At 40.1% G+C, this 26422-nt stretch overlaps 1 protein-coding gene across 6 annotated transcripts in view; it reads left to right on the top strand.

Moving 5' to 3' along the window:
* Cacna2d1 (calcium voltage-gated channel auxiliary subunit alpha2delta 1) overlaps positions 1 to 26422 on the top strand; it is a 410041-nt gene that overhangs the window by 303849 nt on the left and 79770 nt on the right. For all 6 annotated transcript variants that reach the window (XM_040735177.1, XM_040735179.1, XM_040735180.1 and 3 more), the window contains exons 8-10: positions 4479 to 4548; positions 6716 to 6766; positions 8525 to 8624. In XM_040735177.1, coding sequence (XP_040591111.1) covers positions 4479 to 4548; positions 6716 to 6766; positions 8525 to 8624 — 221 coding nt within the window. The remainder of the gene's footprint in view (positions 1 to 4478; positions 4549 to 6715; positions 6767 to 8524; positions 8625 to 26422) is intronic.

Consider the following 26422-nt stretch of genomic DNA (forward strand, 5'->3'; position numbering starts at 1 on the left):
TTAAATACCATGATGGGATTTTACATGCTAATTAGTGATATCACAGAAGAATTTATATCCTTTAATTTTGCCATAATATAAATACTCTAATTTAGCATAAGTGTGTCTTCCTTAAAGTAAATATACAAGAAAATTTATGAGATTATGAGTATTTTTAAATATATACCATCTAAGATTATCAAGCTTATTAAAATTTAATGTTCATGCCCTTAGTTATAGCCTTTTAATTTTCTTGTGTCTTTAAAGAAGTGTATAAGTTTTATAAACATAATAATTCCTATCAGTAGATTTCATTTAGCAATCTTAGTGAAAGCGAAAATCTCTATGAAGAACTAATAAACCTGAGGCTGAGGACATGGCTTGGGGTTAGAACATGTACAAACATGAGGACTGACGAGAGTGCAGATCTCCAGAAATCACGTGGTGGCCCTCTTGTAGTTCCAAGGTGGAGACTGGAGTCCCCAGAACCAGCTGGAGAGCAAGAGTAGCAACCCATATTACTGAACTATGGGTTTGATTGTGATTTAATCATGTGTGGGAGCCATGTGTGAATCCAAAAACCAACCTAGGGCTTCTGCATGTACCAAATGTGTGCACAAATACAAATGAAAAAAACAATCAACAATGGAGAAAAAAGAAGAAATACACTTTTATAGTAACTTTAAATTTCCAATCTGATGAGATCAATTATCAAATCATTGTTGCAATCTTTCAGTACGTGGCTCCTGCTTGGACATTGGCTATGGGAAGTAATCATGGCCCCATGGTCTCATCAGCTCTGTGCATTGCCGCCAGCCCTTACCACTTAGCGCAGGAGAAGAAAAGTTGCAGAATTTAGACCCAAGAAATTTTGTTGACAATAAAGAATTATTCATTGTAACTTGGGAGATGGTTCAGCAACTAAGAATACTGGCTGCACAAACACCGGACCTGGGTTCAAATCCCTAACATAAAAACCTAGGCTTGTTTGTGAGACAACTACCCCAGAATTGTGGGAGGGGTAAGTCAAGGGGCTTGCAGAGAGGCTTTCTGATTGCCAGTAGAAGGTGGTCCAATAGTGGATCCAATGTCTGCCTCTGGCCTGCAGGATCCTGTTCATGGATATGAGTACCTACACGCACATTTGAGTATCCATCTGCCACATCAGTTACAGACATACACACATAACCAAATCGGAAAGAATTCTTAACTGCAGTGAGACTGGAGTGTGAAGGTTTGTTAGACTTAGGGAGTTCTATACAGAATTTATGAATGCCAGATATGTTATAAGATAGTGCAATCTATAACAATCTCTAAATCTGAAATACGGTCTTCATGGCCCAATACCCTGACCTGAGATTCTAATCTTCCTCTAGAGGCACATGTATGTCTCTGAAAGGGAGATAGGCAATACGAGGCCATATTGGTGGAATTTGTTAGAAAATGAACCTCAGGGAGTACTAATGTTAACAAGAAACTCTTGGGGTGGGGGGGTGGTCCTGGAGATTGTAACTAACGCAGTGTCAGTGGACAATTGCTGGCCATTGGGAACTTAGTGGATCTTCCGAAACTGGAAGAACATGGAGAAATAGGGAAAGTGTATAGCAATGGGAGTTTGAGTCTGGGAAACACATATACGCTGCAGTAGACCAACACCAGACAGCTTGCTCATGCTGAGAACCCATGAGCTAACAAGCCGCATAGTGCAGGAAATACCCCTTCTCATTCAATGTCTGTATCATCTGCACATAATACATGGGAACGTGTTAATTAGGAACAGTATTTTAAAAGCTCAGATCATTTTAATCAAGCAAAGTGATGCATTACAGTTAAAAGCTAATGAATTTATAAACAGAGGCATGGCATTGAAACTCGTGTACTTTCTTTAAATTATTTTATTGTTATTGACATATTAACTGATATTTTACAGTGATAGTTAAAAGGGAAGTGATATCATCTATCCTCATACTTGTTGTTTAATTCTCAGACTACCACAAGGAAAAGTGTGGTATTTATATCCTTGATACTTTAGTGTGTAAGGGTGAAAATTAAACAAATTTTAGATAAATAAATTTAATGGATGTTATTTTAACGATGTCAGCAATTGGTTCTTTGGGGACTGCTATATTTAAACTTACAGTTTATGTAAATGTGATTAGTCATTTGAAATGAATAAGTCATTTCATAATATATCTTATGCATATGAAATTTCCCAGTCAAGAAGGGCTTCTTCAGCTGTGTGTGTATTTTGACATACTCTAATTGGCTAAATTATCTTGTTGGATAATAAGCCTGGTTCTTCGCAACTGTCTCCATAATTTCCATGATTTCTCAGTAAAGAAAATGAAGAAATGTATAACAGTGCATATGTCATCTGAGTTAGGAGTTTTCTTGAGTCACATGTCTAGACAGTGTCAATATACAGGATCAAGCTGCTGTACCGGTAGTTCATGAGCTAAGCTTACTTACCTTCTTTAGGCCCAGCCTGTGGGTGAAATGGAATAGTTTTAATGAGCTTTGATCAGAGCAAGTGTCTACTTCATTGGAATAAGTGTGAATCAATTACATCTCAAAATCAATATAATAAGCCAATCAGTTTTTAGTTTTAGTTTCTAGTTTCAGAAATACGATAAAAGTTTTGAAACTAATAGAACATTGACTTTCTGTTTGAGTAAATTCACATCATTCAAATAAATTTACAAAAACAAAAAAAATGTTTGTTTTCTTGTAAACAGTATTTCTGTTTATTACATGTATAATAGTTGAAAGGGAATCTGGTATATCTACCCACACACTTGTTAGTTAATTCTAAGACTACCACAAGGAGAAGTGTGGTATTTCCATCACACCTCCATCATCTTGGTCCATCTAACTCCTTCAGGGCCTCGCCCCCCATCTGTGCTCTCTTCCAACTTACCTTGTCCTGTTTCAACTTACTTTGGACTTTTCTCGTATAAACTTGGAGTCCAATTAGAATTGCCCATATGTGTGTGGGTGTAGATGCATCCACTTGAACATGTGCAAACTACCAAACCAGTTACTATGACTCTGAAGGAAACCAACTCTTCCTCCCATGTTGCCCTCCCCTAGAGCCTCACAAACCTCTCTCATCCCATGCTAGACTGCTTACTGACTTGGCCATGGGCAAGGCTCACAACTAGACATGCAGTGAGTTCCTGAGTGCAGCTGCCTTGCCATGTGTGGAAGATGCTGCTTGGCGGTGGTCCTCCCACCCTCTAGCTCTTACAAGCTTTGTGTCACCTCTTCAGTGATGCTCCTTGAGCCTTGGGGGGAGATGGTTTGGTAAAGATACTGGATTGGGGTCTTGGAAGTTCACCATCACTAATCTCCATACTAGCCAGTTGTGTGTCTCTATATTAATGTCTGTCCACTATAAAAGGAGCTTCTCCGATGAGGGATGAGAACTTCACCAAGCCACCAAGGATCTGTACTTACACAGCAGTTTGACAAAAATAATCATAGTTAACTTTTGCTGCAGCTTAACCTCTTATTTATAATTTCAACCTGAAACCAAATGTAAAACTTAAAGTAGTTCGTTAGAAATGGAAATTGATAAATCATTTCAATAGTACTCATCATTTATTAAACATGTGTCTATGAAGGCTATGATAATGCTACTTTTTGATAACAATCCAAGAAAAACAATATTTCTATGAGAGAACATATCACTTTTTTATCCCTGGTTAACTGGGAAGTCCCTGTAGACCATGCTGACTTTGAACTCATGGAGCCTCTACCTGCTGGAATCAGAGGCGTGTGCCGCCATGCCTGGTGAAAAACAGTCTTGTACTCAGTGACAGTTTGCATTGAATGAAAATAGGAGGAGCAACTAATTGAAAGCAGCCCGTTCCTTAGCTGCACTTTCCCTGTCAAAGGAAGTCATCTAAGTTAGCGCCACACATACTCCTGTGGCTGAAGCTTGTATTGACAACATGAAGAGGGGCTAACATTTGTTTCCTTTTGTACTTTTGTCTTTCTTTCCAGTTTTAAAAAGGAAAATATTGATGACATAAAGATGTTATTGTGTATTTGAGCATTCATATAGACAGGTGGAATTTGGTTTATTTTTTTTTTTGAGACAGGGTTTCTCTGTATTATTTTGGAGGCTGTCCTGGAATTCGCTCTGTAGACTAGGCTAGCCTCGAACTCACAGATATCCACCTGACTCTGCCTCCTGAGTGCTGGGATTAAAGGCATGCGCCACCAACTCCCGGCTTGGTTTATTTTGTATTGTGTGATTTTTAAGTTTCCTATTAATTTTGTAGATTATACTTAATTACCATTGTGTGTGTTTGTGGGGGGGGGGCAGGGAAATCAGAGAACAGCTTTCAATCGTCTCCATTTCTACCAGGTGTGTCCTAGAGATGGAATCCAAATTGTCAGTCTTGGTATGAGCATCTAAACCCACAAAAGGCATCTTGTCAACCCGGTCATACTTGTACTTTGACTTGGTTTCTCTAATACATTTTGTCTTTCAGCTTCTCCCTGGGTGGATAATAGTAGAACTCCAAACAAGATTGATTTGTATGATGTACGCAGAAGACCATGGTATGAAATTTTTACTGTCCTAAAGATGAGATCAATGAAATCATTTGTTAACATTTTGAGGGTAAACGGCTTACTGGGATAGGTGTCGTCTCCTTATATATAATGCTATGATATTTTCAAAATATAAATGTGATTAATAACAAATGAATGATGAGTTTTGGTAGGGAATGATGGTGAATAGTGTTAAAATGATTTTCAGACATTTTTCTCAAATGAATTACTGTAAGTCTTATGTTCAGTTGCAGCTTGCAGTCTCTTTTAGCTAGTGGAGATTTCTGCAGGATTCTTACTTTGATTGGGGTAGAGTCCTAACCGAGAGTTGACATGGAGTCAGAGACAATATGCTTCTGGCAGTAAACCAATGGGAGCTGGCCCCAAGCAAGAATGCTGCCGAAGTAAACCCATATATTTTAGACTTATTTTCCCCCAAAGGAGTTGTATTTGTTTGACAGTACTAAAATAATTCATAATCCTACAAAATACAAGAAAATATCAACAATATGTGTGGACTTACTGAAAAACAACTCTGAATTTTCATGCCTTTTAAATATTGATTCTATTTTGAGTGTTTAAATTTGACATTAAAATTGTAAATATACTGTTTTTAAAGAGGGAGAGGGAACTGAGAGTGACATGTGTAAAAAGTTAAATGAAAAATATGAAAAAATAATAAAAATAAAATAATAAAACTCTAAAAAAAGTTCACATATACAACACAGTGCCTTGTCCTCATTTCATAATGATTTTTAAATATATATTGATGAAATGAAATATGTAATATCATTTTAATGAAGGCAATATGCTTACTCAACTACGTTAAATCCCTATTATTAAATTTTTGCATTGTTTCCAAATTCCTGCTATGTTCACATAAATTCTATGCAACATAGTGATTGATTGAAAGGACACGTGTTAATGACTTTTAAGTGTCCTGTTTAGTATCACATAGCAGTTTACATGAACACGACCTGAGCGATAGTTACCAAATATTACTGTTATGAATAATATCCCTACATTTTGTTATTCAATGTAAGCAAATACCACTGTATAACATAGTTAGTATTAAGAAATGGTCATTTTATGGGAAACGTGGGAGAGGCGTGTCAATCACCCAAAGTAGACAACTTCCTGATCTTTTCATCTTCCCACTGAGAATCACACTGGGACAGATGCTAACCAGAACAGTGTTAGATGCTAGACGTGGGCTGAATGGTCTGCTGTGTGAACAGAGAGGGACTCTGCCTATTGACAGAGACAGTGGAGTAGACTGCAGTTTCTCCCTCCCCGCTAATCCCGAGCAGGAAGCAGCTGGGCTCTAGATGGCTGCAAATGAATTGGCGTGCTTTCTGTCAGGGAAAAGTTGAGTTTTGATGCAGCCTTTCCTTCTAGGGAAGGCAGACACCTGATCCCCTTCATTATCTGTTCCCCTTCAGTCTCTGACCAAGCAGTATATGTCTGTCTGTCTGTCTGTCTGTCTATTCCCCCCTAGCTCATTAATCAACTGCTTTAAAATTTATTTCTCCATAATCAGTTAGCTTCCTGGCTAAATCTCCTCTGACATATTTTTCCGATGCAGAGTCTTGTTCAGTAAGATAGGGTTGGATTTTAGAATTAACATTTCAACTGCTTCTCAGCATTATTCTTGGACAAGTGAAGTTTTTAGAGTTTCTGCTTTGAATTCTTAGTAATAACATTATCCAGTACCTGGTCTGTTATGTAATTGGCCTGTTGTGTTTCCTTTTGTTTAAGTTGCTTTTTCTTCAATTACCTCTTTGCATTTGGGCGGTGATATTTAAAAACTTCAGTATGTTATTCACTACAGTGAAAAGGTCGTAACTGGAATTTAGTATTTTCTTTCCTGATTAAAAAATCCTTTTGTAAATTATTCCATGCACTGCTTATGTTAAATTTTATCTCTATCTTTTCCTATAAATACCTGGAAAGTATGTTTAGAAGTCATAACTTGAGCATCTATAAGGTAATCTTAAATACATTTTTTCAAGCTAACATTTCAGAATCTGTGTAACACAATCTCATTTACTATGGTTGTAATAGGACAGGTCTTTGCTTTAACCATATCTTAACTTCAGAGATCTATGAACAATAATACAACAAATATCAATGTTAGACACAGAGGAAAACAAGCATTTCTGTGGTTCTGTTTCAGGTACATCCAGGGTGCTGCATCCCCCAAGGACATGCTTATTCTGGTGGATGTGTGAGTAGTTGATTATTATCTGTTTATATCTGTAGCACGTGAGACTTTTGTAGGTAATAGTAGTTTGTTGGGAGTTAATAATGTATGATGAATTGGAAAATAATCAATGTGATGATTGCATATGCAGACAAAGAAGCCATATTAAGATATTAACAATGGACCGGGGAGTTGGCTCAGGCAGTAAAATGCTTGTAGCACATGATGAAGAGCTGAGTTCATGTCTCCAGCATCTACAGAAAAAATTAAATAAATAATGATAGGGCAGTGGTTTGCACCTGTAGTGCTAACTATCCATAGGGGAGAGAAGATCCCTGGGAGCTTGTTGTCCAGACAATCGAAAGGGTCAGTTTGTCCCAGGATCACTGTGTGAGCCAGTCTTCAAGAACCTGGTAGAGAATGGTAGAGGAAAATACCTGACATCGATCTCTGACCTCTACATGTGTATGTGTGCATGCATGCACACACATAAACACAGACATGCACATCACACACATATACACACCGACATACATCACATACACATTACACACAGACACACGCATACACATCAAACACACATGTATGCACATCACATACACACATACAAACATGCACACAGACATACACACATCACACACACACAAGCATACCACTTAAGCACAAATACACACACAAACGTAGGTATGCACATGCAAAACTAGAAAAATTATTTCATTGAAAATGGAAAAATGCTATTTACATCTGTATCAAAATGGAAAATGTGACACTTCTTAAAATTATTTCCATCTAACTTCTCAATTCTGAATAATATTAAAATATAGAGCTAGTGGGAGTTAATAAAGCTCACAGTTCTTGTTACTAAAAAAAAATAAAGAAAAAATGTAACTTAGTTGATACATAGCCATAAACAATTATATTGACTATAAGGGATTTGGATCATGTTAAGTTTTATCAGTAGGGGTTTTCAAGAGACACAATATATGAGAACACTTTCTGTACGTGTTGACATTTTGTTTTATTAATTTGTTATATTGTTGCAAGTTAAAACCTTATGAGAATCTGTATGCACCTCTTATGTAGAAGTGGGAGTTAGTTGCCTAGAGATGAGCCCTCCCTTAGGAACGTGAAGAAACAAGAAACGTGAAGAAACACTGCAGGAACTGCTCTTTGGTCTGTGGAGTGAGGCGTTCGGCCACCTCATCACAGCTGTGCAGACTTTCTTCTATTCATTTTTCCTATCAGCGTTTATTTTTTAAATTAAATTATAATTGTACCATTTCCCTCTTCTCTTTCTTCTCTTTAAACCTATACACTAGCTCTCTCTCAATTGCATGGCCTCTATTTCTTTAATTGTGGAAATAAGTGTGGGTGTTTTTGTTCCTAAATACATAAATATATAGGCACATAAATAATATATGAATACAACTCATCAGCCTCTATGTTAATTGTATGTATATGATTTCAGGGCTAACCACTTTTTAAAGACAAAATTATTTTTATTTTCATGTAAATTATCCAGAAGCTAAAAAGACCACCATGCTGGGTGGTGGTGGCACACGCCTTTAATCTCAGCACTCGGGAGGCAGAGGCAGACGGATCTCTGTGAGTTCGAGGCCAGCATGGTCTACAACAGCTAGTTCCAGGACTGCCCTCAAAGCCACTGAGAAACCCTGTCTTGAAAAACCAAAAAAAAAAAAAAAGGATTATTTTCTTTCTTTATGATGCTGTTTGTTAAATGTGGGGAGTAAGTAACACATGGACCCATTTGTCTGTTCATAGGAGTGGTAGTGTGAGCGGGTTGACTCTGAAGCTCATCAGAACATCTGTCTCTGAAATGTTAGAGACGCTCTCAGATGATGATTTCGTGAACGTCGCCTCCGTGAGTATGGGTGGCTTTTCTTTCTGAACTCCACCTGCCTGTCTCCTAGGGGCTTTGGATGCTGGGGTATCCCTGGGGTATCTTGAGCTGACATAGGAACAGTACAAGCTACCTTTTGAACTGTTCTACACTATCCTTTCTGAGGTCCTTAGCATTAACATCTACTGAAATGATGAGCATTGAGTGAAAACCATTCCGCTCCTTTACTCTATGAAGGACATACAGGTAACATGGCCCCTTCTACTCGCAGGTGCCAGACATTTGATGAAGTAGAACGTGCAACATGATTGAACAGTTAATTGCTTGTTGCTGGTTACGCTCATTTTCGGCCTGGTCAGTTGACTTTATTGCTTTGTGTTTTCCTAACAGAAGAAAAAAGAGGCAATTAAATTCCCTTGGAACTCCCTTAGACTCTCATAGCTGAAGTACAGGACTCAGTGTAAATGAAACAAATTGTGCCATGTCTCATTTTAATCTATGTAATTTAGGCAATGAATTTCATGGTCATTTTTTGGTGGATGAAATTTCTTACTTGAAGTAGTCTTATTTATAGAGATGTGGTTGAAGGAGGAGTGGCATTGTTTTGTATTGAACTGATGAGAATGAATATGCCTCTAAGATCACTGGGGAGGAGGACACTGAAGTCTACCTGTAACTGTCTCCCTTTCCTGGGATTGGGGGAAGAAGGAGGTGGCTATAATCCTACAGCAAATGATGCTTCAGATAGCTGGATTAGTAGTGCTACAACGGCTAGGATTTAGTCCTCAAAGGAAATTATTAAGACACTCCTGGATGATGATATGGATAGGATGTACAACCCACTGTGGACAGTGCAATATTCCCTGGAAAATTTCTCATGGTGTGTAATTCCCAGGAAGGAAAAAAATTCGGAGCTATTCCATAATCTAAATAAATTCACAAGGAGCCCTGTGACGCTCTTGTTGAGACACAGTGGCACGGGGGCTATCTCAGTTCATACTCAAGTACTTACTCATCTTCATTTGTGTAGAAACATAGAAATTACAAAAACTTTACAGTGGCTTGAAATGTTACCTTTGGCGTGATGAAAGAGAATCTGTCATATATAATGGCATTCATTGATTTAAAGCCAGAAATATTCAATGTGGTCAATGTTTTTCTTTGGCTTCTTCAAAACCTGAACATTAGGCCTAGGTTGAAGTAGTTTATTTGGAGGAGACCTCAGGACATAGCAATAGATAAAGAGTGAGGAGTGATGCAGGAAAAGGAGAATCTAACTGGGAAAGCAGACTTTAATGAAAAATAAAACACAGTTTCACTTGGAAATTCTAGAATCCATCTGGAATAGTCTTTTTAGGGTTGTTGAGCCCCAAACCATGTGGAGCTGACATGTTAGGTGCCAGCCCTCTCCACATGAAGGCAAACAGACTAATGGCCATATTCAGATTCTGCAGATTGGGAGCCGATCAGTGTCTTCCCTGGCCAATGAATGAATTAAAACTATGGAGATTCATATCATAAAAAAAAAAAACACAACATGGTAGAAGAGGGTGGTAAGCTTCTAAAGTCTGTGTCAAAGTAGTAGTTTTTCATAGTCTCTCTCTCCTCTAACACCCATCCCAATTTTCCTATACTCCTGCCAACCTCGACAACACCATCAGTAGCTTGGTTGGTGGGATGCCCTAGACACTTTAACCAGAGCCCTTTGTATCCATGGTTTCTATGTCTGTTCAAACCGTGGATCTATAATTGTCTATTCATAGACATTACAAAGGTGAAATTGTCAAATGAATTTCCTAATTCCCTGTCCCTATTATATCGCAGCAACTTTAATGACAGTCTATTTAAAAAATATCGATTCTTTGTAATTAGGACCCAAAATAGTCAGACAGCAATACAGATTCAGTTTTAATGAACTCTTAATGCAAGAATACCCCTCATTTCTGCCACATGCCCATGAAAAGCAGAACATACCTCCTCACTCCCGAGAGAGAGCGTAAACAGTGGCTAAGTGAGGCTCTCTTAGTTATAATGACTGGAGACTGGCTACCATTTATGCATTCTCTTTCTTGACTGAAGAGACTATAGGTTAGTGTGAAGACTTGATCCATAGGCTGTGTTGATTTTTCATTATGCAAATGTGCCAGGACAAATTTCAAGGTACTAGCACAAAGTCAAGGGGCCCTCAAAGTGCCTGAAAATTCAAGGATTGTTTTTCATGAGATGATGTAATCCTGACATTGCAAAGAACAGCATCTGCAAACAGATTGTCATCTCATGCTGGAGCCTTAGCTGCGCAGTTAAAGGTGAATCGTGTCTCGGAATGTAGCACAAGTGAGGTCCTGTAAATGCTGTGGACATGTGCCTGTGCTTGGACTTCCTTCCATAAGGTTTGCTTCATGTGAGTATGTCAGCACGTTCCCATGGTAAGCCAAGCAGTAGGTCAACTCTGAAGTTAATAGTCCTTAATGTTGAAGAATCTGGGACTGGATGTATGTTGATAATAAAGGAAGGAAAATTTTACCCCTTTCCTAAAGCAGCAACATATGACAATTTCTTGTGTTGCAACTGACTTCCTTGAAAGGTATTACTGTATCGGGGATTTTGGCATGGACTGGGCTAAATTGGTCATTTACCATTGTGGTAGCTATATCAAAACAGGTGAAAAAAATCCTGCATTCTCCATTCTAAGTATACCTACTTTTCCTCTCCGACTTGTTGACTAATTCATGGGCCTATTTTACAACCATTGTCATTACCACAGACAGAGCTGGTACCTTCCAGTGGAAATCACTTTATCCTTGTACTATGTAGTAAGTCACCTGGGGATGACCTGTCTCTAGCAAATGTGGAGGTGAGACAGAATTCGTTCATTGTTCCATGCGTTATCCTCAGCTTCTCCTTCACTCTGCCCAAGGGGGTCTTCCAGGATTTCTCCTTTCAGGGCCAACCACCTAAGCTACTTACTCCTCTACAGAAAAACTTGCATTTGCTTATCCTGGGAGGTATCTGCTTCTCTCTATCAAATTAAAATGAAGTGCGTTTTGCCTCAGGGTCTCTCAAAATCCACCCCCTGTGTATACCCCTGGCATCTGCTGCTTTGCATTCGGTAGCCCTGCTCTTCTGTTGAGTAGTCTTTTGTCGCTGTTGTTTTCCTGGCACAGACTGTACCTTTGCAGGTGGCGTATATTGAGATTTGACATTTTTGCTGCCTAGAGCAATGAGAGAACCGGGATTAGATGATAAAGAGAGCAAATGTCATCTTTTGTTGTCTCTAGGATCAGAGAAGCCACGGCACTCTAGTTGAAGGAATAGTTTATATCTGTACCAACAGATGTGGGCAGCCCACAGCACACTGGCTCCAAGAGCATCACACACCCACCTCCTTGTCTATCCTACCTGATGTTTGGAAAGACACCATGGATCTGTCACAGCTTTATACTTTGGTTCTCAGAACTAGAACCCTCATTGCTGGGACATGTTGACCACGGTAGGAAAGGAGAATCAGCTTGAGAAATTTTTCTGGGTTTCTTAGCTTGGACTTAGTCTGCAGTTGGCTGGTCCATGGATACCATCTTCTTGAGTGGAATTTAACAGCCTCTCAGCACTTAGCTTTGCAATTATTTTTGTCCTTGTATCTTTCAAAGGCCAAGTGTGCCCCCTTCAGTCTCCATTATGCTGAAATTACAATAGCTGTATTTGTAGCATTGTGATGCAGGTGTCAGAACAGTCTTCTTGGCTCCAGTACATAACTGGAGCCAAGAAATTTTTTTTTATTGTTGTGAGCCTAATAAATTAGTCCCTGTATGAATCTCATCTTGAGCATCTATTTACGAAAACTGATATCAAATAAGATTAGATTCCCTAGAAACAGTCACTTGCCACACCGATTTAAGTTCAGATAGCTTATTTGGAAAGGCCATTGGTGAAATTCAGAAATTAAAGTGCATTATTAGGTAGCACACGCCCTTTGAACGGAGCTCATTCCTCCTGGGAACAGTGTAGGGCCCATGAATGGTAGTATACAAAGGCTCAGATTTTCAACAGGGAAATATGCTCATGTGTGTAATGACTGCTCCATGTGACATCGGTTCCTGAGCATTCACATGTGCCATGTGCAGTGCAAAGGTTGGAGTGTAGCCTTGGGTAGGTGCATGTCACATTGACATGCATGGAAATAAGCATGGCCACTAATAGCATCAGCCTCATTGAGACAGTGAACAATGCTATCACTAAATTCTAAAAGAAATTTCTGATGAAATCCCTTTTGAGTAGATACTATGCATTCAGCATTTGGGAGAACATGGACACGCATGCCACATACAGACATACCCACACAGACACACTACCCTACAGCACATGACACAATATAAAGCCTTTTCCCCTGAGACTCTCCATGCTAATAAATTGTTACATTCTGTTTCATTAGAGATTAACTTCTAAAGATAATAACAGTTTTTCTTCCTTTAATTTTCACCTTTGGATCCTGTCACACTTCGAAGTGTTACTTATGATTGTATGCTGTTGTCGGCCACACAAGTTCACAATTAGCAGAAATTATTTTCTTAGCTACTGTATTCTATATAAAAACTATCTGCAATGGAAACATTAGGAGTCATTCTTCAGTAACGTTTTGCTAAAGATATATTATCTCTAGAAGTTAATCTCTAATTAAGTAGAATGTAACAATTTACTAGCGTGTCCATGTTTCTGTCTCTATGTGTCTGTGTGTGTATCTGTGTGTGCCTGTATATATTTTGCAGTACATGTCTGGGTATGCTTCTGTCTGTTTCTATGTGTGCATGTCTGTGTGTAGTAAGGGTATGTACATGTATGTATGTATGTGATGTATGTGTTTCTGTGCATGTATATCTGTGTGTTGCATCTGTGTATGATGTATCCATGTGTGATGTGTGATGTGTGTATGTCTGTCTGTCGTGTGTGTCTGTATGTGTTGTGAGTGTGTATGTCTGTGTATATCTATGTGTTGTGTTTATGTGTGTGTTCATGTGCATGTATCTCTGTGTGTGCACACGGCCTGATTTTTTTTTCTCTCTGAAATTACTTGAAAGTCAATAATATGTCTTACAGTTCATGAAGCCTCACCAAAGCCTGATAACAAGGCACTGAGGAGCCCTGCCAGGGGCTCTCCAGGATTCTTCATGGTCACCTTTCCCCCAAAGCCTTTGGGTTCCTAGAATGTTCTCATTCGCTCAGAGACTTTACATACACACTCCATGAGCGCTTTCCCATGTTTGCATGGACCCGCTTGTCAGAAAGCTCGTGTTAAGTTTGTGGGTGAGTCTCTTTTCTGTGTTTGTTTAAGGTCATTTTCATGCCTGAGTCATGTGTGTAAGGTGTAAGAACTAAGGCCCCTTCGTTGTTAAGTGTATCCTGCTGTCTGCAGGCTGCTCCTTGTTGCAAAGAGGAAGCCTGCTGTTAGGCAAAGCTCAAACGCAGCACCGTGCAGCTGCGTTCCCGTTAATCTAGTTATGGGCTTTGGTAGGAGGACAGGAACAACAATTCAATCCCAGCATGCCCTGGTTTACAGGCAGACCTTCCGGTGTTGACACGGGGAGCTGGATTTGTTTATGAATGTGAGGGAGTCTGATGCTTTGGAGCCAAATGCTGTATAACTGGTGGGGGATGAGAGGAACATTTGTGCTGATTATGGGTGACATGTTCAAAGTCAGCAACCAAAGACTGGCCCAGCTTCCGCCCAGTCAGCCGCATGCCTCCTGACTCATGAGCTAGAGCAGAGTGTTAAGATTGTGTCTGGGACCTCAAATCATTTTCTTCCCAGAAGCCTCTGTAATTCGTGGTGTTTATAAAATTCTGTCTTTGATTTCTCACCATTAAAAAAAAAACAGAAAATGTAAAGTGTGTAAGAAGTAACTGGGAGGTTAAGTGCATTTGCTCACCTTGCAAATACTAGAGTTCAGCTTTCCAGCACGGAACAGCTCGAAGCCTCCTGGAACTAAATCTACAGACAGCTGATATCCTTTTCTGCCCCGGTTGGCCATCCACACACAGGCACACAGACAAACACATAAATAAAATAATAAAATGCATATTGTGAAAAATAATCAAAAGAGGAATCCTTGTCGGAGAGTTAATTTTTCCTTTTTCTTTAGAAAAACAAGTTCTACCCCTTGCTCAGGTTGTAATCACTAGACATTTCTAGCAGTCACAGTCTATATATAAATTCTGGTGCATCATTAGGAATGATGAGCACCTCCAAGTCCTGCTGAGGAGAGAAGGGAACCCTGTTCTAGTTGGAAACTTTCCCTTGATTTCCCAAACAAGCCTGGTTTCCCTGAGTAGAGTCTTCTACATGAGAAGGCTTGCCTTTCTAAGTAATTCATAGCAGTGGACAAGTACGACATTTAAAGGATTTCAATGGTTTATCTTCCACCCTGGAGAGTCAAGGAGTCGCTTCTTGGTCACTGTTGAAAGAGGGATGTCAGACTGGTGCTAGCATGTAGCAGAGCTCACCTCTGAGTTAGCGCCTTCCTGCGCTCTCCGCTCAGACAGTTCTTGCTCTTAAAGGGGCGGCTGGGGTTTTAGAGAGACCGGGGAAAGCGCTAATTGTGTGATCATGCAAAAGTTGCTGGAGGCTTCCACTGGACGGGTCCCTTTTCTCTAAAAGGGACACAATCACATTTAACTTCCTCTAGCATCTTGAGTACAAAAGGAAATGCCATGTCAGGTGTGTGTAAGTCCTGTTCCTGTTGTAATCACCACTTTTTGACACTCGTCTACTTCTCCATCAAACGCAGATAGGCAATTGGTGTGTTTGATACTGGTATGTTTCTTCAAGTCTATGCCTTAAAGAAAATTTTCTCAAAAATGTGTATATTCCCGGGTAGTGAAGCGAGAGGTTCCTCTTTGCTAAAAGTTTGCATGTCAAAATAGCTAAGACACCATCTGGAGGAGAGCATAGGCAGGTGACAGGCCAGTGACTTGTCCTCCTGGAATGTCTGCCCGGAAGTAATCTCACTGCCGGTTTAGTGACCCCTGGTCCTCCGGATGCCACCCTGGGGAATTGGTGTTTGACTATCCTCTGCAAAGATGTTGCTCTGGCTACTGCTACGGCTGTAACAAACTGAGCGTCTCTGACCCAGAGGAGTGTTTTTTCCTGTTATCTATGAAACTGCAAGGAGCTAGTTTGTAGTGTACAAGTAGTACAAGTAGGGTACAACTTCAGACTCTCCAGATTCCAAGACCACGACTTGACCATTGAGATCCACTGACATCTCAGGGGCAGGACATGAATTGTGCTGTCTGGGAAAGTTCCATTTCTATGATCTTTACATTCCATTATTTTTTCTGAAATATTTCTCATGTGTGCTAGGCAAGGTCATGATCTTCTTGTCTTATTGTTTTTAGATTCAGTTTGGCATAGGATAATTTGTAAATTTTTTTTATAATTTGGAGTTAAAAGTGACAAATTTACAGAATTCAAAACACCTTTCAAAACAGTCTTTGAGCTCAGAGGTCAATAAAATAAAAGATGTATGACCTGCCAAGAGAGGTTTGTGAGCAGTGAAATCTCAGCAAGGAATTTCATTTCACATCTGATGAAATACCCATCCATCTAGATTCAGCAAAAGTTTATGTTGTCCCATAGCTCATTTATGTCAATGAGCAGGCAGATTGTTTTTATGTCTCTGCTTATTAATTATGTATGATTCAGCAGTGAGCCTGGCCATGCATTGTGAGCCTGGCCCTGCAGTGTGAGCCTGGCCCTGCAGTGTGAGCCTGACCCTGCAGTGTGAGCCTGGCCGGGCAGCTCTGTTAGGCGTGGTTAGAGGTGCAGACTCTTAAGCTCTGTCTTAGACTCACATCTAGCAACTCCTCCAAGTAATCCCCACACAGTGGTTACGATGGCATCACTGATAGTTGTGCATACAAGAATAAGATGCATAGCCATTGTGGAAGAGGATGTCAGGACACCTGTGCTTATTAAGGAGAGGTGTTTAGCATTCACCTGAGGCTTCTAATTCATGTAACGCATGCCAGTCACTGTCTTGGATTTAAGATCTTGCTAACTCAGACATTTAAAACTTGGTTACTGTCACTCCATAGTCATTTTGCCTTGGTATATGCAGTTGCTTTTCTATGTATTCACCAAATACCTGACAAGAAACAATGCCGGGTATTTATTCACGCTCACTGAGGAAGTATGTGGTCCATCGTGGTAAGATGGCATGGTGAGCAGAGCTGCTTCGCAGTCGGTGAACACCAGGAAACAGAAAGACCTGAGGCTGAGTCAGTCACCATTGAGCCAGTTCCTCTACAAAAGCCCACTCTCCAAAGATTCCACAGCCTCCTGAAACAGCGCCACCAGCTGGACACTAAGTGTTTATTCACGAGTTGGGGTGCATCACATCCAATTTTGAAGAAGGAATGTTTTAAATAAGAGTGGATGGAGAGCCGGGCGTTGGTGGCGCACACCTTTAATCCCAGCACTCGGGAGGCAGAGGCAGGCGGATCTCTGTGAGTTCGAGGCCAGCCTGGTCTATAGAGTGAGTTCCAGGACAGCCTCCAAAACAATACAGAGAAACCCTGTCTACAAAAAAAAAAAAAAAAAAAAAGAGTGGATGGAGAATTAAGGGTGCTAAAAAAAAAACCTTTTATTTTCAATGAAAAGATAGACGTTTCTGTTTTTAAGTGATCTTTTTGCATGTTTGTTTTTTGTTTTGTTTTGTTTTTCGAGACAGGATTTCTCTGTATTGATTTTTTGGAGCCTGTCTTGAAACTCACTCTGTAGACCAAGCTGGCCTTGAACTCGCAGAGATTTATCCGCCTCTAACTCCCAAGTGCCCGACTTTTAAGTGATCTTTTTAAAAATACCATATAGAAAGTATACACTGTGAGGAAAATATTTTGAAAAAGGACATATTTGGCATGGTTGAACAAGTCAAACTGATAAAGGATTTTAATTTTAAAGGATGGGAGAGGATAGCATAATTGCCTTATGAGTTTATTAGAAGGCGCTGACAAGCCGGATAAAGATTTTCTTAACGATACGGTGCACCAAGCTTTGGGAACTTGGAGATTAGTGCCATGTGCAGTTTTACCAGAGCCACGAGACACTGAAGGTGAGGCGCTTTTATGCTGAACTGAGATGTTGTTACGAATAGGACTGTTGTTGACTCATTCGGAAGCCTTGGCAACTAGGAAAAAACTCTGTGTATTTCAGTACTCATTTGTTATTTGTTTATTCTCTTAATTTTTAGTATAAGAAATCTGGAGCTGGCTTGAGCAATAGATAGGTAAATTTATTAGCTTGTTTAAGTTTGTGTTATTTAGTAGAATAAAATTCAAATGAACTTATAATGCAAATGGCTACTACAGGTATTTATTAGTAGAACTCACAGGTTTATTTTTTACTATTAAATGAAAAATAACCCCATTTCAGCAAATACCTAAGGGTCTAAAAATCATGTTGACATTTTGGATGAATATAGCACAACTAGAAAGTCAAGGACTTAGGCATGGAATTTTTTCTTTCTACAATTTTGCAGTGCAAGCTCTTCATCACAAAATGACATTTTGCTTGGGTTTGTATTCCTTTCAAGTTTAAGGACTGCCATTTACTTTTTGCCCACAATTGTTTAATCATTTTAATGCTTGGTTTATTAATCCATGCTTACAGCATCCTTCCGATCACATTTCGAAATGGACCTGTGAAATGTCCCCAGCCCTAACTCTGTGCTTCATTAATAATTATTTTTATAGCTGTTTTTGTTAACTTGTGCGTAAACATGCCATTTGTTTCTCAAACACGTATGTGCCCTCAATGGAACTGAATCCAACCCAGCACAATCCCTTCGGACCTTGTTCCCCTCATCAGCTGGTTTTGTTGGCCCCAGATGCCTTTCATGCTCTCTTTGGAGATGTTAATAATGTTGCTTAGAAAGTGTTGCTACCTGCTCTAGGGTGCCTTAGAGATGCTCCCAGGTGAGAGATGAACTCTGCTTGATCGGATATGCACCACAGGACTTCAGTCTTACCTGCATGCCCCCCCAGATAGATGTTCAGCCCCTTGCTCAGAAACCTCTCTGCCCCCTCCTGGCCAAGCCTGCAGGGAATTCCTGTGTCTGGATATTCTATCCCTCTACTTGACTACACTTCCCTTTATGCATTTCTCTCCAACTGGTATGTTTTAAATCCGTGTTCTGTGCTTATTTTCTGTATACTCTTTCCTCTGCCAGAACCTGTGCTTCTAGGACTTCAAAATGGCTCAACTGGTAATAAATTTTGTAAGGCTTGGTTCATTCTGCAGAGTCCATGTAAAGGTGGATGGAGAGAGCCAACTCACAGCTCTCCCTTGACCTTCACAGCTGCACTGCAGCACGCATGGACTCTCACACAGACACACTCACACACACACACTCACACACCACAAACGCATGCACATCACACGTAAACACACACATACACCCCATACCCACACATGCCTGCACGAACACACACACACACATACACACAGCCCCCCCCACACACACACATGCGAGCACATTTAAATTAAGTCACTATCCTATTCAGCTGTTTCAAAGCACTTACCAGCCACTGTGCTCAAATACTAGTCACTGTCAGTTCTAACAGCACTGAACAAATGGTGCAGGTTGTCTGCATGTTACTGCAGATTTCGGTCACACGCAGGTCAAATGTGCTTCCTTGTGTGGCCACAGTCCTCCTCATCCATATCGTCAGCATGGCAGTGACTCCACAATGTGACCTGTGTGATGTGTGTGCGTCATCATTACACATGTTGTTTAAGCAAGGTCACCATGACTACAGTGTGAACGCCATTTTCTTTTCAACCAATGAGTAATCAGCTTCAGGTGTTACAAAAACACAGAACATACTCACCAAGCTTGTGTCCCTGTGGTGTTAGAAAGGAACAGATCAAAGAGTGTGTCCTTTGGTGATCATCTCAGATTTTGTGTTCATGAGTAACAGTAAAGTATCCAGAAAAGTAGGGGGGAAACATTTGCAATAGAATCCATCCCGGAATTATATCTCAGGAATGATGGTGTACAAAAGAGCCCTGTCCAGACTTACAGTTAGGCAAGTCCTAAGGTATAGAGATACTGATGATGGCTGAAAAGAATAAACATCCAGTAGAAATGAGCTGGGAAGATAAACAAAGATTGCTTCTAAATAAGAATAGCATGTTTTCAACTGCTTCAACATCTTCTGAGTGAAGACTGTTATAGAATTAGAAGTTTTTCTTGTAGGCATCAGCATATGAATTTTCAGTGGTTAACTACAGCACATGTAAATGTTGTGTAAGCCCACACCAGACAAAATCCCAGCACAGAGGGAGGGGGTAGCTTGCATGTCCTGCCCCTAGATTCATTGCTAATGCAAATTGATAGGTGCTGGAGTTGATCGTTTAGGGATGCAGGTCAACCATAATCCAGTGGCTAATCATATACGTGACAGTATATGAGCAGCACAACCTTTTTTCCTCTTTCATTATGTAAATCAACTATCTTATTTTACACACCAATCTCACATCCCTCTCTCCCTTCCTCCCATTCTCCCCATCGATCCCCCCATCCTACCCCACATCCACTCCCCAGGGATAGTGAGGCCTCCCATACGGGATAATCAAAGTCTGTCACATCATTTGAGGTCGGGCCGAGGCACTTCCCTATGTATCTAGGCTGAGAGAGCATCCCTCCCTAGGGAATGGGCTCCCAAAACCCAAAGCAGCACAAATTCTGCTTGATTTTTGTTTTGTTTTGCTTTGTTTTGAGAAGACACAAAGTTGGGTGAATAGGAAAATGGATAGATGGATGGGTAGATTGGACCCGAGAAGAGTTGGAAAACGTGATAAAAAGGATTAAAATACATTCTATGAAATTGATAAAGAACTCAAAAAATAAAATTATTGAAATTTAGAATGTTGAATCAGTTTAATGAAAGTGTTGGCACTAAAATAATGACTATTCTATTAACCTACAAAGTTTTTTCTTATTAAAATATAAATACAATATAGCACAAATTATACCTGGGACACATTTAGCAATATATTCAATATTTCAACCAAGGTGAAGAAACTGAGTATGATAAGTCATGATTTAAGTTAATTGGAGTATTTGTTTTAAAATAAAAATATTTATTAAAATATGAATGAATAAAAACCAGAAGGACTTTGGGAGTTATCCAGTGCAGCCCTTTGATTCAGAAGGGAAATAATTAAAGCTCACAGGAGATAATGGAGGATCGACCCTGATCTTTAGAGGAAGGGCTTGGGAGGAACTTCATTTCCCCAAATTGAATTAAATAATAGAAAATCCTTTATTAATGTGATTGTGTTGTATACAATGAGCCAAGAAAACACCCCCACCAGACACTGTCGAGACAATATTGTCAGTTGAAGACCCTGAGCTGTCAAGAGCCAGGGTGTTGTGAGTGAAGATGTTTGTGGCATCTCTTCTCTGCACACAAGAGTAAGCAACTCAGAGCCTGTGTTAAAATTACAAAAGATAATGTAAGACTGAGGAACATTTCGAGGAACTGCGATGTGCAGTTAATACCTATTTCTGCCTGTAATAACAATTATTCAAACGAGAATGTTAGTTTTTCTTTTCTAGTATTTTTACTGAAATACAGTATATTCTGGCCATGCTTTCCACTCCTACATTCTCCCCACCTCCCCACTAACACAACCCCATTCCTTCTTCTCTCTCTTTAGAAAGCCGGCAGGCCTAACTGCTAGGTAAACTACTAGATAAAGTCAGTTTCCACCTGATGGAAAAGCCATAGTTCTAACCTTTAATAGGAAGTCAGATTAGGGAAGGGTATTGTGATGGTGGTTTCCTGTCTTCCTCTTAAAATGTAACAGCTCAGACCCTGAGGAGGCACCAGGTAGTGTGGACCTGAAGTGACTCTGGATGGCTGTGTGACTTTGAAGCCCTCAACCCCACATAGCCGTCCAATAAGAGCCCAGCTAAAGCGTCCAATGAGAGCCCAGCTAAAGCTCACTCCGGCTTGCTGGTGGTCCTGTGACTTGTGTGTTCAGCCCAGCACACACAAGTCTCAATATATTTGAAATAAGAATCTTATTATTAATATAAGAAATAAATTGATGGCATGGTTGTAAGAATAAAAATGTTATAATAATATATATCTGAAATAAAATTGGTAGAACAGATTGTGATCATGAAACAATAATTATTTCATAAAAGGAGAAATTTTCTATTCATTAAACAGAATGGTATGTCATAGTATGGAGACTTACAAATGGCACTATGGCTAAACATTAACTAATAAATAAAAATAAGACCCCATGAAACATCCATAGAGATTATAGGTGAATGTGCTGTTTGTTATGTATGTTATTTCTTTAAAATAATTTTTAAATGATAAATCAGTTGTAGAGGTTCAAAACTGAGGGATGAGCTTGTGGCTCAGTGGCAGAGCTCTTGTCTGAGTGCCGGACAAAACCACCACTCAGACTTCTGCCGGATTAATTAGACAAGATGTCACCTTTGCCTTTGCATGAGTCCTCTTTTCGTTTTAATGAAAATTAATTCTACATCTCCGTTCCTCTAAATATATCCCAGGCATGCCTATAATTTATCTACACTTTGTATATCCTGCAAGTTACTCTTAGATAGTTTACAATATTAACCATGTTGGCTAATGTGGCTTTCATTACATTACCGGTATCTATGCAGGGAAAACAGGCAGGCATGGTCAGAGACCCAGGTAGACATGAGGGGTTCATCAATTCAGTTTCCAGTGTAACTGCATCTGTACCTTACCAGATGTCTCTTGAGTGTTCTAAAACAACCGTCTTGTTTAACATGAGTTTTAACTTAAAATTTCATACGAAATAATATGACAATTGAAGTACAATTCAAAGTTGTTTTCTGCAGTAATCAGTACATAAGACATAGTAGCAAGATTTTTGAAGCTGGGGTGGGGGGTGTCTGTACCCTTTACTTTTGTTTTCTTACATTGCCATCTGGTGGCTATTATTTGAATAGCACCACTTTTGCTACAATTCCTGATTATTCAAAATTTTATGTAGATGGTTATTTAGGTCATGAGTTTAAACTAATTAACTGCTATAAGTCCATTGCCTATTATTTACTTTTGTTATCTTACATGAATTAAATTTTTATTCAAAAACGTTATCTATAAAAGTGGCCTGCTGTTTAGTTATTCAGCTAGAATTCCAGACCAAAATGTCTGTTATGAGCAGTAATTTAGCTATTGAATTCAAATCCAAGGAGTTTTGAATTATATCCCATTTTTGCCTGCTGCAAAGTGTTGAATGGGTAAACTGTAAAGTGCGCTCCACTTTGAGTCTGTGGAGGAGACTATCTTCTATGAACGGAAGTGATCAAAACCGAAGACAGCATCTTGTAAGGAAGACAGCATCTCTCAGGTGTCTTTTCCTTACTTCTGAGAATTTTAGGCTCTCGTGCCTGTCGCCCTGTCCGAGTGAGGCTTGTGCTCCGTGAAATGATGGTACCGCTGCTGCTGTACTTAGATCTAAGGGCACTTTCTGGAAGCTCCTGGCGCCTCTCCGACATGGCAGCTCTTCGCACTTGCTGTGTCCTGCAGTGGCAGCATTTTATCATGACGTCACAACGATGAGATGATCGAAGATGCCTGAACAAAAGTAACTCCTGCCTTAGGAAAACAAAAACAAGCTTGCCTTAATAGACTTGACGCACTGAATGTGTGTCCTGGACGGTGATACTCTCTCAGAAGGGATTTTAAAGTACTGACGTGAACAAATTGTGCTGTCCTCAGTAACTGTTTCAGACTTGTCTCCACACTTGGACTCTCTTGTCATCTCATTCATGAACGTTCTTTAAATCTCAGGAACACCCCCGCTGCTTTTCCCTGAATTGTCCCTGATTAGGAAGATGCTCTGATTTAAGCACTGGCCACGGTATTTTGTTGTTGTTGTTTTGTTTTGTTTTGTTTTGCTAATAAATTTTAAATGGTGTTATCACAGATTACATAGCATCTAAATTGTGCCAGACTCTCATAGGAATTCTCCTCATTCTCGTGTTCTATTCATTCCACTGTTTTAGCAGTAAGCTTTTGAAGAGGATTTTTGCATTTAGCAGCGTAGAAATGCAGAAAGAGACTGCAGAGCCAGCAGGCCATTCACCTCCTTTTAAGACCTGGTTTCAATGACCGGGAATATTCCACGCCGACTTCTTATTTCCTTCAGCCCCACATGCAAAGCGTGGAGCAGACTGACGGCTCCATTCAGTGAGTGTTCAATGCCAAGAGCGAAAGAGGCAGAGGTGGGAAATGAGCTTTTTCTTTGACCATGTGGAGGGGTCTCTAAAGATCCCCAAAGAATTGTGAGGAAAATAAATCTCAGTGTGGGGGAGAGGGAGCTGCTAACAAAACGTTAGCAAGAGTGAAGAAGGGAGAGGTGTTGGTGGGGATTGAGGACGGCGGGCGGGCTTATGCTGGGGAAAGCTGTAGGGGGGAGGGGCGGGACCCGCAGAGGAAGAAAAGAGTATACCGTGTTGCCCTGTCTATTGCTTGTCGGGCATGCTTCCGGGCTCCGCAAGCTGCACAGGCTTCTGCTGCCTGTCATCAAAGACACACAGGGTTTAACTTTCTGATACAGAGAAGAAATCCGTGAGTTTTGATTTTGGATTTCTGATTTTCCAGTGTTAATATATTCTTTTAATAGAGAAAATCAGGGTCCTTAAATGTATCTTCTCAGTAGCTATGCACAGTTCCAAAATTTATAATGCTATGTTTTCATAGCTGTGCTCTAAAGTTTTAATATCCAACTTTCAACTAATACTCAGATATGTCTTACCAGTGGCTGCTGTTTAAGTTTTTTATAATGCATATAATATATATATTAGCAAAAGCAGATAAATCTAAGATGCCTGAAATATATTCCTACCCAATTTAGACTCCTTAAAATTTGGCATGGCTTTCCTAGGAGAATAAGATTAGCTATATATAGGGAATTATATATTGCAAGTAATTCCTTTATTTGCATCATTTATGAATTTTATTATGAGTAGAATAATAAGCTTTCTGTATACACCACTGAATTTTCACTTAATGAGTTGAATTTAAACTCACTTGATTTGTATTAAACTTACTTAATGAGGTCTTTTGCTTTTTTTGCATTAGAAGCAGGTCAAGGCCAAAGGAAGACTCTAGGCAATGTATTACCCTGCACTCATTGTCTGCATAATAATTCCTGCAATTATTTCTAATTTTTTAAACTCGGATATTGACTATTGATGCATTAACTGTTTTTGTCTCGGTCACGAATACAAGACTTCGCTTTCTCTCATTCTCATAAGGGAAATCCTAGCCTGAGACTACATCGTATCAATAGGGAAATCTCCACTCTTAGGTGATGGATAGTGGTGTGGGGTTGGTCCTAGAGACCGCAGGTATGGTTTTCAACATTTGAGTTTATGGAAAATAGTAAACAATAGATTGGAAGTTTATTTTCATCCATCTGACACGCCTGAAGCCTCTGTTCAAAGTACAAACGAGAACCCACGTGGAGTCTTTATCTTCATGGGACAATTGACTTCCTGTTTCATCTCTCTTTTCCCCAGTCCTTCTGTGTGTTCCTTAAAGAGATCTTAGGCTATTGGCACTCCCACCAGTAGTGGAGGAGTGTTCCCCTTTCTCCACATCCTCTCCAGCACAAACTGTCATTGGTGTTTTTGATTTTAGCCATTCTGACAGGAGTAAGATGATATGCTTTGCTTTGATTTGCATTTCCCTAATGGCTAATGGTGTTGAGCACTTTCTCAAGTGCCTCTCTGCCATTTTATACTCCTCTATTGAGAATTCTCTATTTAGTTCAGTCCCCCACGTTTTAATTGGATCCTTTGGTGAGATCTCCAGAGATCTACAAGGATAACACCAACTGGCAAACTAAGCAATAGTGGAGAGACTACATTAATAGCCCCTACCTGATGATAGGGTTGATGAATACCCTATAGGCCATCCTAGAACCTTCATCCAGTGCCTGATGGAAGCAGAGACAGATACCCACAGCTAAACACTGAACTGAACTCCTGGAACCTAGTGACAGAGATGGAGGAGTGATGAGCAAAGGGGTCAAGACCATGATGGTGAAACCCACAAAGACAGCTGACTAGATAAGGGGGAGCTCTTGAATCCCAGACTGAGGGCTGAGAGGCCAACAGGGGACTGATCCAGACTGAATGTAGTCTCAGTGAGGAGGCCACAGAAATCACTGGGGCCTTGAGTAGTAGATCAGTGTTTACCATGCTTTATGAGTGATCTTTGGGAGCCCATTCCAAATAGAGGGATGCTCTCTCAGCCTGGACACATGGGGAAGGGCCTAGGTCCTACCCTGGATGAAATGACAGACTTTAGAGATCCCCCCCAAGGAGGGCCTCACCCTCCCTGAGGAATGATGTGGGGATTGGGTGGGGGCCTCGGAGGGCTGGTGGAGGGACAAGGGAGGAGGTGTGGGAGAGGGAGCTGGGATTGACATGTGAAGCATTCATGTTTCTAATTTAAATAAAAACATTACAAAAGAGAGATAGAGAGATCTTATGGTCTAGGCAGGAAGTTACCTCTGCAGCCCTGAGCTGCAGCAGCCTGATCCCGTGCCTGCGCAATTCTGCCTCCTGGAGGAGAAAGCAAGGTCTCTCCAGCCCACTTTCTTCAGTGTTCTATGCGGAGGGTGTTTCTCGTCTTCCTCGGTGTTTTTTTGTTTTGTCTGCCTTCCAGTTTATGCGTCTTTTCCTTCCTTTTGTCTTCCTCCTCGGTCTTCTCAAGCCCCCATGGCTTGGGCTTTAAAGAAT

This window comes from Mesocricetus auratus, unplaced genomic scaffold (assembly GCF_017639785.1).
Source record: "Mesocricetus auratus isolate SY011 unplaced genomic scaffold, BCM_Maur_2.0 Super-Scaffold_100043, whole genome shotgun sequence".
Classification (NCBI taxonomy): Eukaryota; Metazoa; Chordata; class Mammalia; order Rodentia; family Cricetidae; genus Mesocricetus; species Mesocricetus auratus.